Source organism: Pelodiscus sinensis, chromosome 6 (assembly GCF_049634645.1).
Source record: "Pelodiscus sinensis isolate JC-2024 chromosome 6, ASM4963464v1, whole genome shotgun sequence".
Taxonomy (NCBI): Eukaryota; Metazoa; Chordata; order Testudines; family Trionychidae; genus Pelodiscus; species Pelodiscus sinensis.
The window spans coordinates 105579289-105596230 of record NC_134716.1 but is presented as its reverse complement, the minus strand read 5'-3'; the positions used below and the strand labels follow the sequence as shown (position 1 = coordinate 105596230).

Here is a 16942-nt window from a genome sequence, read left to right as displayed (position 1 = left end):
AAGCACTGGCTGCTGCTTGGCCCCGCGGTGTAAACATGTAACTGCTAAAAAAAATCAAGTAGTTACACATTTACACAAATAAACGTTAGTTAACATCCTTAGTACAAACTGTTGGCTTTGAGGAAAAATTATGATATGCTATTTTGGTTTTCTGTAAATCATAATCCATTATTCTCCAACTCTCTCTATCTCTCTAAATCCTCTAACTGCTAACAGGTGTTCTCAAGGTATGAAAAACATAGGCAGTTGATACTGGAGGAAATTTTCACTTCACTTGCAAGATTACCAACCAGCAAAAGAAGTTTGAGAAACTTCAGGTAATGTCTAACACAATGGCTGACTTCTATAGAATATTGTTTTCGGTATATAAATGTAGGGGTTTAAATTTTATATGATTCCTTAATGATTGTTATAAAAATCTACAATTCTATGAGATGCATTAATCTCTTAATGAGACCAAGAAAGCAATTCTACAAATACGATTTTTCTTTTCCTGAAAGAACTTTTACAGTGGGAACAAAAGTGGAATAATTATAGAACAAGCAGTCTGTGTCTATAGTGATTATCTGCCTTTCCTTTCCTTGAGTTGCACATATTGACTTGTATGTTACTTTCAAAGGGACAGTTTCAGATAGGCACTAGGTACCTACCTAGAGGTGTAAGTACAGCTAGGAATTTGCTAGGTCCCCCCACCCATCTCAGAATTGTAGTAGCATCTGGTATCCCACAATATACTCGAACTATCATCTCAGAATCCACAAAGCCCAGAAGCAAGACAATGCATCATGAGCTATCTGCCAAAAATGATGTGCGCTTATTTTGGGGGGAAGAAAAATAGTGCCTTATGGTCATGTGGATTCACAGTGAGTAGGTTAAAGCTGATTTTTGGGCACGCTTATTTTGTGAGCTATTCTGCAAAAAAACATTTATATGCAAAAATATATTCTGCAAAAACTATCTGATATGAACAACCTTTAATCTCAGACTTTTAAATTAGCTTTGTGTGGCTGTTCCAGGTCAGCTATGTTGAGAGATTTCTCCTTCACCCAGTATGTCTAATTGCTCCTGAAGGCCTTATCATGTGTTTAACCTCTGTCATAGGAAACTCTAGTGTCACACATTCAGCATTATGATTTAAATGCTGGATCATATAATAACAGAGATGAACAGAAGGAATAATATTTGGTAATTTTCTGTGCATTTTATGTGAGTCTAATTTTTAAATAAGATATTTAAGAATGTCAGGGGTTTTTTATAGCAAAAATTCATCTTTAAAGGAATATTGGCATGCAATTTTTATATTTTATTGTTTCCCCCACTCTCAGATGATCTTTAAAATGTTTTTTTTTCTTTGAGTGATGTGCCTCTGTGGGTGCTCCATTATTGGTGATGGGTCATCCCGGAGCCACAGATCAGAGGTTTTCCAGCAATTGTCAGTTGGGCCACACATGCGTGAAAGGTGCCTCATGCCGTTTGCGCCCTGGCGCCTCTCGCGCGCAGCCTGAACCGCCTCCTCCCCCCCCCCCCCCCACACACACCCACCTTTAGTTTTTCCACTTACTACCCTCCGTCTCAGACAGAGCTCATCTCTCGCCGCAGGCATTTGTTCTCCTCTGTAGATAGAACAAAAGACAGGACTATGCAGCACTTTAAAGACTAACAAGATGGTTTATTAGGTGATGAGCTTTCGTGGGCCAGACCCACTTCCTCAGATCAGTGGGTCTGGCCCACGAAAGCTCATCACCTAATAAACCATCTTGTTAGTCTTTAAAGTGCTGCATAGTCCTGTCTTTTGTTTCAGCAAGACCAGACTAACACGGCTACATCTCTATTACTATTCTGTAGATAGTTTGTTTTGTAGTTTTTCTTAGTTTAAGTTCCTTTATTCTACTTCTGTTAATAATAATAATTTTGCTTCTGAAGGGAGCTGCGGAGTAGTGGCAGTATCCTGACTGAAAGTCAAGCCACCCCACTATAGCTCAGCTATCATCCCCATTTTTTCTTTCCCCATTTGGAGAAAAAAAAAATAAAGGAGAGAAGAAGGCAGAGAAAAAGTTACATGGCCTCCCCAGAAATTTTACTTTAGGGCCCACTACCACAACACAATATCAGGCTCACCGGGCTTTTAAAAGTGTGACGCGTGTTGAGACCCCATGCCTGTTTTGGACTCGTGTATTCGTTGCCTAGGGGAAGCTCACATACCCCAAAAATGAGCACTGCTGCATGCCCATGGCAAGAGCCAGGAAGGACAGTGAGCTCCCTGTGATCCTGTTCAAAAAGGCTATGCAGCCAACTCATGAGTCACAGCCCCTTCAACCTCCTATGGAGGCTGTTAAGAAAAGGGCTGCTTCTCCCTTGCCACAAAAACACTTGAAAAAGAGAGCCTCACCAGCAAAATCTCTTCCTCATACCCCGTCTCCTAGGATAAACAAGGGAGACACACCAGGCACCTCCAGTACCGTGGCACCGAGACCATCTACCAGCATCACTTCTGTGACCTCCTACACTGTTTCAGTGCCGACTCAGTCATCCTCGGCACTAGAAAGGTGGCACTGGCATCAACAGCAGCTCAAGACCTGACACCGGTGAAGATTTTGGCACTGGCAGCCAAGCAGACGACCCATAAATCATCAGTGCCGCCTTCGACCGCATCGTCACCCACGTCAGTGCCACCTCCCTCAGGGGCTTCGGCACCGTTAGAAGATCTTCCAGATGACTTGCAGACAGTGCCACCAAGACTTCTCATGAGTCCCTTCCTCCATCTAGGGAACCTACCCCGGTACCTTTTTCATTCTGTATTTCTCTGGGGCTATGTTAGGTATCCAGTGCTGTCTGAGCATACTGCAGTTGGAAAGGATAATCAGAGTGTTTTTTTCCTCACAGTGCTCCTTCCTCACTATGGGTATGTCTACACTACCCCGCTAGTTCGAACTAGCGGGGTAATGTAGGCATACCGCACTTGCAAATGAAGCCCGGGATTTGAATTTCCCGGGCTTCATTTGCATAAGCGGGGAGCCGCCATTTTTAAATCTCCGCTGGTTCGAACCCCGTGTAGCGCGGCTACACGGGGCTCGAACTAGGTAGTTCGGACTAGGTTCCTATTCCAAACTACCTAGTTCGAGCCCCGTGTAGCCGCGCTACACGGGGTTCGAACCAGCGGGGATTTAAAAATGGCGGCTCCCCGCTTATGCAAATGAAGCCCGGGAAATTCAAATCCCGGGCTTCATTTGCAAGTGCGGTATGCCTACATTACCCTCCTAGTTCGAACTAGGAGGGTAGTGTAGACATACCCTATATTTCACCACTATTACTCACATCATGACAGACCTCACCATCTTCTTTGGTACTTTGAGTGGCTGTATACTCTGCTTCCCTATCCACCCTACTGGCTGACATGGGAGCACTGGGACTCTTGCAGATGTCGCTCCACAGTTCCGTGTGCCCCAGTGAAGAGACGCATCCTTGCCCCTCGCATCCTTCCGACCACGCATCCTTCCAACCACGGTATATTCAGAGGAAGAAGAGGATCAAATCCCAGGCAAGCAGACCAAGACACAAGCTCCTGGGAACTCTCCTACTGACAGTCAGTCATCAACTGATGAAGCTATGATCCCGGATGATACATATCCTACTGATGACTTGAAGCAGGTCCAAGAACTTTTCAAGAGGGTGCCCATGAGGCAGGAGGTCTAGCTTTAGGAGGTGAAAGAGAAACAACACCGCCTCCTAAGAAACATCCATTCTGCCTCTTGGGTAGATTGCACTGGCCGTCGATGAAGCTATTATGGAGGTATCGGACGCGATATGGCAAATTCACATTTCCATCCGATTGACATGCAAAAGAGCTGATAGGAAGTATTTTGTCCCTTCTAAGAACTTAGACTTCCTTTTTTCTCACTGCAACCCAATTTGCCGGTATTGAACACTGCAAATCACCACTCGAAAACTCCACAATTTAGATCCACACCTAATGACAAGAAGTGTAGAAAACTAGAATTGTGAACTGTTTTGCGCTCCTAGCGAACCATGACAAGTATTCTAAACTAGCTGAATTTATGGAGCATCTCCAAAACTCTAAGAGGCCTATACTTAGGTCAATCATTGCTCGTACAGTTTTGCAGTCATCGTTTGACGTGGCTGACAAAGCAGCTAGGGCAACAGCTACAGCAGTCGTGATGCAAATAGTTTCCTGGCTGCAAGCTGTGGGAGTGCCTAGGGAGTACAGTCTAAGGGGGAGGACCTCCCTTTCAATAAACCAGCTTTATGTGGCCAATACAGATGATGATCTGTATAACAATGAAGACTCCCGAGCCACGCTCTGAACACTGGGCATGTATTCACCACCGTATCAACGGAAGCACTATACCCCGTACAACAGAGACAGTTACTATAAATGTCCACAGCAGAGGTTCTCTGATTATATCCAACCCAGACAATGATCCCAGAGGAAACGTCCACCTTAATCCCATTCCTCAGGCTCCCAGGCTATGAAGCAGCAGATGTGAACCTTCGGTCAAGGGTCTGCACAACCTCCCCATGCATCCAGTGTCAACAAGCCAATGCTTTTTCCACCACAACAAGCCAACTTTTTCGCCCACAGGCTATGTCCCTTTTTCCACCAGTAGGACTCCAAAACATCGGACCAGTGGGTGCTACAAACCATTTGCATGAGATACACCATTCCCTTCGCTTCCTTCTACCCTCGCCCTTACCTTGTCCCTCTTTAGGGACCCCTCCCACGAGACGACTCTGAGACAAGAAATCAATCGTCTCCTCCATCTAAGAGCAATAGAGAGGGTTCCCGACTTATATCAAGGAAAGGGATTTAATTCCAAATACTTCCTGACCCAGAAATGCATAGGAGGTTGGAGACCAATGTTGGATCTCTGCAAATTAAACAAATTCCTCCAAAAACAGCAATTCAGGATGGACACACTGGCTTCCATCATCCTGGCACCAGATGAGGGGGACTGGTTCTCATCTCTCAACCTACAGGATGCATATTTTCACATCACAATGCACCCATCCCACAGATGTTACCTCCAATTCACCATGGATGAGGACCACTTCCAATACAGAGTTCTTTCCTTTGGCTTATCCTCTGCTCTCTGTGTTTTCAAAGACCTTCGCGGTAGTGATAGCTTATCTTCAACAGCAGGGGGTTGAGATTTTTCCCTCCCTAGATCACTGCCTCATAAAAGGTCAGTCACATACAGAAGTGACAACATGATCTCTGGGACCAGATACCTGTTTCATCATCTAGGACTCCTTATAAAGGAACAGAAATCAACTCTGGATCCCATTCAGGACATAGAGTTCATTGGAGCTCACCTCAAATCCTTATCTGCCCAAGCTTTTCTCCCACACCATCATTTTGCCACAATACAGGATCTGGTAACATACTGCTCATGAGCTCTTCCACTATTGTACTTACTTGCCTTCACTTATGAGCCATACGGCCACGCACAATGTACATCGTCCAGCACATGCATCTCCATTTCCATGCTCTGCAGCACTTGCTGGTGTCAGTCTATATGCTATCCAGTCACCCACTTCATTAGTTACCATCCCCATGAGTATCTTGGATTCTCTCAAATGGTGGATGTCATCTGACAATCTTCTTGTGGGGGGTCCCCTTGCACCAAACCAAACCAACTGCAGATGACAACAGATGCCTCCCTACTAGGATGGGGCACACACCTACATCATAGTTCACATACATACATAGTTCACAAACTTACAGGCAATATGACGACCGTGTTTTATATAAACATTCCTGATCCCTTTGTGCAGAGGTAATCTGCCTTCAGAACTGGTGCATTCACCACAGGGTCACCTTGAGGTTGTCATACCTACCTGGTATGAACAGTGCCATGGTGGATGCTTTGAGCTGCAACTTTTCTATGAATCAAGGATGGGAGTTGCACCCAATGGTGTGCGTCTCTGTCTTCCACTGATGGAGATACCCATCAATAGACCTTTTCGCAGCTCACCATAACAGTAAGTGTCCTCACTTCTGTTTCCATGCAGGACTGGGCGAGGGATCATTGGGCAACACCTCCTTAATTCCCTGGAAAGAACCACTACGTTACGCTTTCCCACCAATTCCACTGATCCTGAGAATCCCACGAGGCTCGAGTCATCTTCATAGCTCCTTCATTGTCCAGGCTCCCATTCCTCCAACACATGTCCATCAGACTGCCATATCCACTTCCACACTGCCACGACCTCCTTTCCCAGGATAAAGGCAAATTACTCCACCCTCTACCTAATATCTTTCACCTTCATGCATGGCTCCTATCTGGTCCCACAGTGCCGAATCCCAGTGCTTGGAACAAGTGAGAGCAATTCTCCTCCATAGCAGGCGGCCATTCACCAGAGCCACTTACCTGCAGAAATGGAAGCCGTTCTCTTCCTGGTGTTGGCACGTGCATGTTGATCCTTATACTGCACCGTTTCATTGTGTCCTTGACTACATATTATGCCTGAAGATTGGTGGACTGTTCATCTCCTCAGTCAAGGTGCATCTCGCAGCAGTAAAAGCCTTTCATGAGCGACAGATTGTCTATCTTTGCACATCCTATAACCAGGAAATTCCTTAGGGGCCTCCTGAACCTCTACTATCCCTCCCCTACCCCACATAGGGCCCAGGCACACTCATGGGACCTAAACTTGGTTTTAGATTGTATTATGAGCCCATGGTGACTTTCCCGCTCCCGTTCCTTCTAATAAAGGTACTGTTTTTGATAGCCATTACTTCTGCTAGGAGGGTTAGCAAGATCAGGGCTTTGATGGTGGGCCTACCTTTCTTTGCAAAGGTCAAAGTAACTTTGTGGCCACATCCTTCATTGTTGCTTAAGGGCTGCACATCAACGAATCAATACTTTTATCAACATTCTTCCCAAAGCCACATCTCCTAGAGACGCTGTTCTTCATACAATAGACATTCAATGGGCCTTGGCCTTCTATATAGACAGGACTCAGACCTTTCGTAGCTCTCCATGTCTTTTTGTGTCAATTGCAGAATGCTCGAGAGACATGCCAATCTCAACCTAGCATATTTCTAAATGGATATCATCCTGCATGCTCTGTTATTCTGTCTGCAATAAGCCCTTGACGGCTCCACCAAGAGCACACTTCACCTGTGCTACTGCAATTACTATGGCTTCCCTGAACAATGTTGCCCTTAAAGACATTTTCCAAGCAGCTACCTGGTCATCCAACCATACCTTTGCCGGGCATTATGCCATCGTGCCCTACCTTGCAGCTGATACAATGGTTGCTGCATCAGTCCTGTCTTCAGCTGCCAAGTAGTGACTCAGAGTCCCACCATCCTTGCTGAGCACTGCTTTGTAGTAACCAACAGTAGAGAGCACACCAGAATATCGCTCAAAGAAGAAAAGGAAGTTACTCGCTCTGTGAGTAACAACTGTTCTTTGAGATGTGTGTACCTGTGGGTACTCCACATCCCTCCCTTTCTTCCCGCTGCTTGGAGTGTTTGTTACTCGGGCATATGCAAGGATCTAAAGAGTGGTTTGGGTTGTGCATGAGAGGTGCCAGGGAGCAGACAGCATGGGGCACCTTTTGCATATGCATGTCCCAACTGACAACTGCTGGAAAAGCTCGATCTGGTGTGTCCCATCACCAACAGTGGAGCACCCACAGGGGGACACATCTTGAAGAACAGTTGTTACTGCACAGGGTTACTGCACAGGGTAAGTAACTTCCTTTTCCCTGTGTTGTGAAATGGTTGGTTTAATTTTCTTACAGTAGTACTCTTTACATACTATTTCATATCAAGTGCTTTAAGAGTGTTAAAAGAAAGACAGTAAAATTAAAATTATTATTTTATCTTGCCAAAATTACTTTTGTATCTTCATGATCTAGTGATGATGTCATAGATATGAGAATAATATTAACTGTTGCTTTGGAGTCAGTGTAATGGCTTTGTGAGTACAAACATGATAGATATTGATCATGTTGTTTAATGTGCTATTGAAAGCCGCTCATGTACTAATGAGATGAGTTGTACAATAATCTATATAGGATAAAATTACTTTTTTATGGATCTCTGAAGAGTGGTGCTTATTGTATTTTAAGTTTTGTTTTATTTACTTTAGAATGATTGTTAAAGCTATAGGTAAACATTTAGAGCCCAGAGAACTTTGCTAATCTGGTGTTAATGCTTTAGGTAGGTAGGAGTTATGGTTAGTAGCCCTTTGTATTGTCCCTTTTAACTGTCATGATACATTGTTTTCTTCAACAGGTTAAATAGTAGTGATACTGATGGAGAGCCTATGTATATTCAGATGGTAACTGCACTGGTTCTACAGCTTATCCAGTGTGTTGTGCACCTGCCATCAGTGGAGAAAGATTCCAATTCAGACGAGGAGTCAAACAAAAAAGTAAGTCTCTTTAAAGACGTTTTAAAGTGTTTAATACGTGAGTATGCATTTGTTCTGTGACACTGAACCTATGGAGTAGTGTCCCCTGCATAATAACATCATGCACTAGACAAGCGGGTCTGAAGTTTTTATATATTTAATACTCGACAAACAAATTTTGTTGTTGTTTTTAGGTGGATCAAGATGTCCTTATTACTAACTCATATGAAACAGCCATGAGAACAGCACAAAACTTCCTTTCTATTTTCCTTAAAAAGTAAGTGTTATCACACTCTTTAATTGTGTTTTGATGTGTGTGGTTCATAATTACAATTTTATCTCTGTTACAGACCGAAATGTAGCACTTCCTAAAGTTCTGAAATTTTAATCAAAAGAAATTTTTCTGGAGAAAGTTGGAGTTTGAATTGGAGATGGTATTTTTAAATGTAGGACATTGTAAAAAGAGATTTTTAATTTTAGGAATACTTTTTTTGTGAAGTTCTAGCTTAAAAAGAAATCTCACATTTGCTTTATTCATTAAGTCCCACTGAGAACTATTGCATTCTGAGTTTCTTAGGTGTTCATAGGGTATGTCTACACTACCCCGCTAGTTCGAACTAGCGGGGTAATGTAGGCATACCGCACTTGCAAATGAAGCCCGGGATTTGAATTTCCCGGGCTTCATTTGCATAAGCGGGGGGCCGCCATTTTTAAACCCCGCTGGTTCGAACCCCGTGCAGCGCGGCTACACGGGGCACGAACTAGGTAGTTCGAACTAGGCTTCCTAGTTCAAACTACCGTTACTCCTCATTCCACGAGGCTTCATTTGCAAGTGCGGTGTGCCTACATTACCCCGCTAGTTCGAGCTAGGTAGTTCGAACTAGGAGGGTAGTGTAGACATACCCATATAGTCTTAATAGTCACTAAGGTTTCTTCATAAATCTTGTAAAATGTATAAAGTCTTCAACCTGCAACTGCAAAATTAGAAGCACCTGAAGTCTAGTTCAAGCTTAGAATTTTTGCACAATATTTGGAAAAATTAGTCTTTGATATGAAAGCTTCAGTTACAGAAACTTGCAAAGAGTGTAAAATTCCGTTACTCTTAGCTCTATGCACAAAAATTCTTATGCCACAGAATTCTGCAGGGAACTGTGTATACATGTGAGAAGCTGCAGGTAAAATGTATGCCACATAATACAAAGAGGAAAATTTAACTTTCATCAGGAGTTTTGCACCTATAATACGAATGAAAAACATGATTTATTGGTTATATATTTAAGGTACACTGTACTACCAAAGCAACTTATCAGAATCAGTTTTAAAGAAAGTTACCTTTTTAAATTAAACTACATATCTCTGAGACATTACCAAATCATCATATGTCAGGCTCTGATTTGATCTTTCTCCACTGCACCTGTTGTTTATGGACAGGTACCACTAATATAAATTCCAGAGACTTAGTTGAGCAAGACTACTTCCTAAATCAGGAGTGGGCAAAATTTTTTGCAGGGGGGCCACTTAATGAATTGTGGTATGTAGGTCGGGCTGGCTCCATCCTCAGAAGGGCGGGGACCTGGTGCGGAAGGGTTGGGCTGGGAACTAGCCTCCCCCCAGAGTTGTCTGGGGCCAGAGGCTTTGAGTTAAAATCACAGTAAAATCACAGCGGTTCTGGCCCCTGCTGGGGTAGCACCACAACTGGGAGCCCTTTAAATAGCCATAGTTTTCCCAGGTGGGTGTCAGGCAGTGTGGTAGCAGCAGAGCCGTGAGCCATTTAAATTGTTGCTATTCAAAGGGCTCACGGCCCCACTGCAGCTCCATTGCCTACCAGCTGCCTGGGGTTGCTGCAGCTACATGAAGGGCTCACGGCTCCGGTCCTTGCTGAAATAGCACTGTGACTGAGAGCTATGAGCCATTTAAATAAGATCCTGCTTCCTGAGCCACTCATGGAAATTCAGTGGCACAGGCAGGAGGATATAAATAGAAAGCAGCCAGATGCAGTCTGCAGGCAAGATCGAAGTGTTAGGTAGGACAGATGTGGCCCGCAGCTTGCATCTTGTCCAGCCGTGTTCTAAATGCACGATTTCAGTATGAACTAATTTATTCTCAGTATGCAGATTTGAAACCCTATTCTATCTAATGTACTCATCCTGAAGATACAAGTAAGATTTTCAGGCTTATCTCATTCAACATGAACTTTAAGTGCCAGAGTACCAAATTCACCAAAATAGACTGAGACCTAATTTCTTATTCTTGGAAGAGAGAGGAGAGCTAGCACACATGTAACATTTGTAATCAACAAGTGAAAAGTCTGTAAAACTAGTATGATACTTATTATACATTAATATCCCCATAAAATATTAAGAAAACTGTTTCCAGTAGTTGAAACCAATGCTGGATAAATAAGATACTGGACCAGGGAATGAATTGTAGGTATCTTGCATTGTACTTAGAGCTACCCTCGTTTACCTTGTTATGTATGAAATTTTAGCTACTTTTACTCTTTGTTCTTTAGAGAATCTATTGCTGAAAAATATAGCTAGATGGGAAGATTCTTTCTGTTGACATTCCAGGTCTATCTGGTTTTAGTAATAGGCATGTTTTTGTACTTTGGAACAAACAACATAAGACAGTTGATCCTTTTTAATACATGGTTATTACAAAACATTTTCATTATTTTCCTTTAAACAGATGTGGTAGTAAACAAGGAGAAGAGGATTATAGGCCACTGTTTGAGAACTTTGTTCAAGATCTGCTTTCCACAGTCAACAAGCCAGAATGGCCTGCTGCTGAGCTATTACTTAGCTTATTAGGAAGGTTGTTGGTAAGAGACCACAGTATTTCCAATTTATTATAGTGATATAAAGTGCTGTACATGGCTTATTAAATTTATCCATCCCCTGGTCTAGGAAACTCCCTGTTCAGGACCGTTCAGGTCCCCAGGGTGCTGGACCAGGGAGGTTCAACCAGTAGTTAGATAGCACCTTGCAGTTTACAAATATACATGTGGTAGACAGATTACATACATACACAAACACGCATATATAACAATGAAGTTCCATATCAGATGTACAACATGAATCCTATCTAGTTAGGCTGATTAGAAGGTCCATTTAAAAAAATCTTAGGAGCATTTTTGAAAACGGGCCAACTGGTGATGGAAATTAATTTCATATTAATGTTAAAATATTGATATATGTGGTTATCAGAAAGACAAGGTAGTGAGGTAATGTAGATTATTTTTATTATCTTCAGTAATTTAAATTGATTACTCTGTTATATATTTAAAAGCATGGACTCAACAGACTTACTGGATTTATGGCTTATTACCACACTGCTCGCTAATCTTTAATTGCCCACTTCATTTTAAGATGTCTGCCACTACATGTGTTAACCCCTTGTGCTTAACAGTTTGTCCCAAGTTGTAATTAGCTCAGGCGTTCTGATATCTTTCCCTAAAAAAGTTTGAAAGCTTATATCTTCCAACAACAGATATTGGTCCAGTACAATATATTACCTCACCTATCTTGTCTCTCTTGTATCCTGGAAATAACACATTTACAACAAAGCATACAATTATGTTCCATTGCAAATTATGTAATTTATTCAGGTTATTAGTTTATGAATTTCTGAATAAGATCAAATAATATATTATGAGAAACAGTGCAGGTAAAGAATTGAGTAGATAATATTTTATCCTGCTTTTGTTAGGTTCATCAGTTCAGTAACAAGTCTACAGAGATGGCTTTGAGAGTGGCATCACTTGATTATCTTGGAACAGTAGCTGCAAGATTGAGGAAAGATGCTGTCACTAGCAAAATGGATCAGGGATCCATAGCTCGAATCTTGAAACAGGTATATATAAAAGCCCTATGGTTTAGTGCAGGGGTGGGGAACCTTTTTTGGGTCTGGGGACCACTGACTCACAAAAAAATCAGTTGAGGGGCTGCACACAAGTGAGAAACAAAACAAAAACATAACAAAATCTCACTGTTGTAGCCCCTGACTGAGAAGGAGGAAGGCACTCCCCACGTTCCCATCACACACCAGAGCCTGTGGCGGAGGGAGCCCAGGCTAGTAGATTTTGTGTGCTCCAGCCCCAAGGGGATGGCAGGAGGGATGCAGCGCCAGTGGGGGATTCCCAGTACTAAAGGGGAGCCCTGAGTCTCTGGGGCCAGACCTAGGCAAGCAGGGCCTTAGGTCCCCACCTCAGATGAAGACATTAAAATGCTATTCTACTCTGAAAAGTAATGACTTACAAGTGCCATTTGGGGAGTCCATCTTTAGTATCTGTCTAAGACTTCTTTATCAGATGTACTCAAATTATAAATAAAAATGTATTTTCTAACTACTAGCTCTATAAACTCATCCTGGATTTTGAGAATCAAGTCCACCTCACACATGATTTTCAAAAATAAGGATTCATCAGGTCATATTAATGCCTCAGTTGCTCCTGTCCCAACTCCTTATCTTCACTGGGTTAAAACTACTTGAATGGTTCCGTTCTACTGTATGGTAATGATGCACATGAAGGAATAGAATCCAGCTCTCAGCTCTCGCTCTCAAGAGGAGTAAAAGTCATTTTAATCATTAAAGTCAGCAGATGTGCCTGAACACACACAAGGACCAGATTTGTTGATTGAACTAGAGCTACTTTCATACACATTTGTAGCGTACTGTCCATCTGTATCCGCAAAAAGAGTCATGGATATCCACATTGACATCTGTGGATATAAAGCTAATATTCACAAATTTGCAAGGCTCTCGATAACATAATTTGTACCTGCATCCACATTCATAGCCACAAAAATAAGTCACAGAGCTAGATAGATTCATGGAGGTTAGATCCATCAATGGCTATTAGCCAGGATGAGTAGGAATTGTGTCCCTAGCCTCTGTTGCTGTGGAGGTGGGTGACAGGGGAAAGATCATGTGAGGATTGGGGCATCTGGTATTGGCCACTGTTGACAGACAGGATACTGGGCTGGCTTGACCATTGGTCTGACCCATTATGGCCATTTTTATATCCACATCCGTGAATGTAGATATAAAGCAAGTATCTGCAGATTTGCAGCGCTCTATGCATTTAAAAGAGCTAAAGTTTCATAGGTATAGGTTCAATTTTCAAATCCTGAATCTGGTTTCAGTCAATATTTTTGTGCAACCAGTACTGGTTTACAGCTCAGTTTAGACATATATTTCTAAAGTTCTATCAGTGCTACTCATTAGAATTGCCTCTGTTTCTGTGAAAGAGGCAACAGTTTTCCGTACAAGGTGTTCCTTTTTTTTCTCTCCACCATGTCATGATTGTTTCACATACCTAGTTTTAGGCTGCCTATTTAAAATGCTTGAGGATTTACTTTGATTTTTTCCTGGATCACTGGCTGTGTCAGACACGGTCAGAATTAGAGTTCAGTGGTCATTTTACATTTATTTGATCCCAATTTCACTATTAGTATTAAGGATTAGTAGTCAGACTATTGGCTATGAAGCCAACAGAGTTGTGGGTGTTTTTTGAGGAACCACTTCAGATTCTTCTGTGGCAGCTGTAATTCTATCAAAGGAGAAGTTTGTGGCTATTCCGACTATTTATCAACTAAATGACTGAAGTCTGTTCAGTTCTTTTGAAACTTTTGGGATTCATGACTGGCAGCTTAAGACACACCCAGTGAATGACATCTAATGATACTTCTACATCAGTGGCTTAGTACAAATTATTCTTCCAGGAAGATGAATTTGTTCACTTGTCTCCATACCTTCAAAGATTCTAAGAATGCTACATTGGGCAGTACAGAAGAATGTTTTAAAAGGGGTCTCTTTCACTGCCCCCGTCTCCATTAGAAATGGCAACAATGGATATCTGCGCTTTGGCAGAGCGCTCCTCTGAGTGCACCTCTGCCTGGACATTGGAATTGATGGCAAATGAAACTGCACTGGACAATATGATAGGCTCTAATAGCATTTCTTCAAGAAAGCCTATTGCATACTTGGATGAACAGTATAACAGCAGTGTACTATGTAAAGAAGGGTCATCTTACTTAAGACATTTAATGCCAAATGATAAATCTCTAGAAGTGTTCTATTTGTCCAGAATCATTACACTGCTCTTTTTACAAGATGGAGACCTCTTGACTACAAGAAATGGTGCATAAGTAACCACTTTCCCACTCAAGAGCAGACTTGAGTTCTCTGTTAGATGTTCTGTTGTTGAAACAGACACAAAACTATATTTTTTTTCTTTTTGCACTTCCAAAAGTTATCAAGGAAATTTCTTAGGGACTGTATTGCGTGCATAATTCTAGCAGCTCTTATTTAGACTCAACATCCTGGTTACTCAGATCTTGTGGACTAGTAATTAGAGTTACTTTTTTTCCAACTCCTGGTGTTTGGGCTTGTGTCATAGATGTCCTTATATTCTGGTATGAAGGTACATTTGGCGGAGGAGAAATGTTCATTGGAGGAGAAGGGGAAGCAGAGCAGACCCTCTTCAGTTCCTTTTTAGTTGTCTGCAACTTTAGGTGGAGCTTTGTAGTGTCTGTTATAGCTAACAATGCAGTTTGCTGTTTGTCTTTTCTGGCTTACTCCTTGTTCGTGGTTTTTTTTTTTTTTTACCATTTTTTCTTTAGCTTTTTTTCATAATTTAGCATGCTTGCTTGCTTAAGAGTGCAGGTGGAATTTCCTCCTTCCACTCTTACATTTACCTGATCTGGCCTTTGTTTTTTTCACTCAGCTTTTTACCTGGCTCCGTATTTAATGTGTTATCCCTGGGTATGTCAACACTACAAAGTTAATTCGAACTAACGTCCGTTAGTTCGAATTAACTTTGATAGGCGCTACACTAGCGCTCCGCTAGTTCAAACTTAATTCGAACTAGGTAAACCTCATTCTACGAGGACTAAACCTAGTTCGAACTTACTAGTTCGAATTAAGGGGTGTGTAGCCCCTTAATTAGAACTAGTGGGAGGCTAGCCCTCCCCAGCTTTCCCTGGTGGCCACTCTGGCCAACACCAGGGAAACTCATCTGCCCCCCCTCCCGGCCCCAGACCTCTTAAAGGGGCACAGGCTGGCTACAGTGCCCATGCCAGGTGCAAGCCTGCCAGCACCCAGCTAGCAGACTCTGCACCTGGCACAGCTCGAGCCAGCTACCCGATGCCCCCCAGCCCTCCCCCTCTTCCCGGGGCCAGGCTGGCGGCTCCCGGGAGCTTGCCCGGGACCGCAAAAGGCGGGCACCCGCCTGGTCTAGTGCGGACATCGTGGACCTCGTCCACGACCTCTGCACTAGGCACAGGAAAGTGGCCGTCTAGGGCAGGAGAGCTGCCAGCCTGGCCACCCAGGAGCAAGTGTGCATGAAAATCAAGGTGGTCCACTGAGACCCCCGACCCTGAACCCTGAGCTTACAATGGCCGTACTGGGTGAGACCAAAGGTCCATCTAGCCCAGTAGCCTGTCTGCCGACAGCGGCCAACCCTAGGGACCCTGGAGGGGATGGACCGAAGACAGTGACCAAGCCATTTGTCTCGTGCCATCCCTCTCCAGCCTTCCACAAACTTTGGGCAGGGACACCACTCCAACCGCCTGGCTAATACCACTCCATGGACCCAACCTCCATCACTTTAAACTCTGTTCTAGTTGTAGCCTTCACAGCCTCCTGCAGCAAGGAGTTCCACAGGTTAACTCTTTGCTTTCTGAAGAACAACTTTCTGTTACTAGTTTGAAGCCTGCTACCCATTCCTTTCCTTTGGTGTCCTCTATTCCTTCTATTATGGGAATTAATGGAGAGCTTTTCTTGATGCACCCTCTCCACCCCACTCATGCTTTTATAGACCTCTATCCTATCCCCCCTCAGTCTCCTCTTTTCTAAGCTGAAAAGTCCCAGTCTCTTTAGCCTCTCTTCATATGGGGCCTGTTCCAAACCTCTGATCATTTTAGTTGCCCTCCCCTCTCCCACCCGCTCTCTTCCCCTCTCCCACCTCCTTTTCGCAGTCTCCCCGAGTTTTGTTCAATAAAGAGAGATTCTATTTTTGACCACACGTTTTCTTTATTTTGTACATCAGGAAGGGGGGCTAGGGAAAGGTCAGTGGAAGGAGGTGAGGGAGGAATGGGGTACGAGCCCCCGATGGGGAGGACTGAGCTGGCTCTGCGGGCTTCTGGGGGTGGAAGCTCTCCTGCAGCCCCCCAATTGCCCCCTCTCCCCAGATGGCAGCCTGCGGCAAGTGCAGCCGGTCTGATGGCCGAGTGCTGTGATGTGCCCAGTGTGGGCACTCAGGGCACTCCAAGACAGGACTGCTTTGCAAGCGGGGCACCCCTGAGAACTGTCTGTCCGGGGGTGGGGGTCGGGTCCCTTTAAGCACAGCCCTCGGCTAGCCTGAGGCAGCATCTCCACGCTCTAAGTCCTCATCTGATGCCCTGCCGGCACTGCTTCCGGCCATCCTTAACCCCGGTTCAGGGTCCACTTAATGTGGACATGGTAGTTCGAATTAGCAAAACGCTAATTCGAACTAGTTTTTTAGTCTGGATCCGTTAGTTCAAATTAGCTTAGTTCGAATTAACTAATTCGAACTA

The 16942-nt window shown here is 43.5% G+C and overlaps 1 protein-coding gene across 8 annotated transcripts in view; it reads left to right on the top strand.

The window, feature by feature from the left end:
• NIPBL (NIPBL cohesin loading factor) overlaps window positions 1-16942 on the top strand; it is a 312487-nt gene that overhangs the window by 239455 nt on the left and 56090 nt on the right. For all 8 annotated transcript variants that reach the window (XM_075932528.1, XM_006139460.4, XM_006139462.4 and 5 more), the window contains 5 exons: window positions 217-317; window positions 8267-8405; window positions 8579-8661; window positions 11073-11205; window positions 12093-12236. In XM_075932528.1, the coding sequence (XP_075788643.1) occupies window positions 217-317; window positions 8267-8405; window positions 8579-8661; window positions 11073-11205; window positions 12093-12236 (600 nt within the window). The remainder of the gene's footprint in view (window positions 1-216; window positions 318-8266; window positions 8406-8578; window positions 8662-11072; window positions 11206-12092; window positions 12237-16942) is intronic.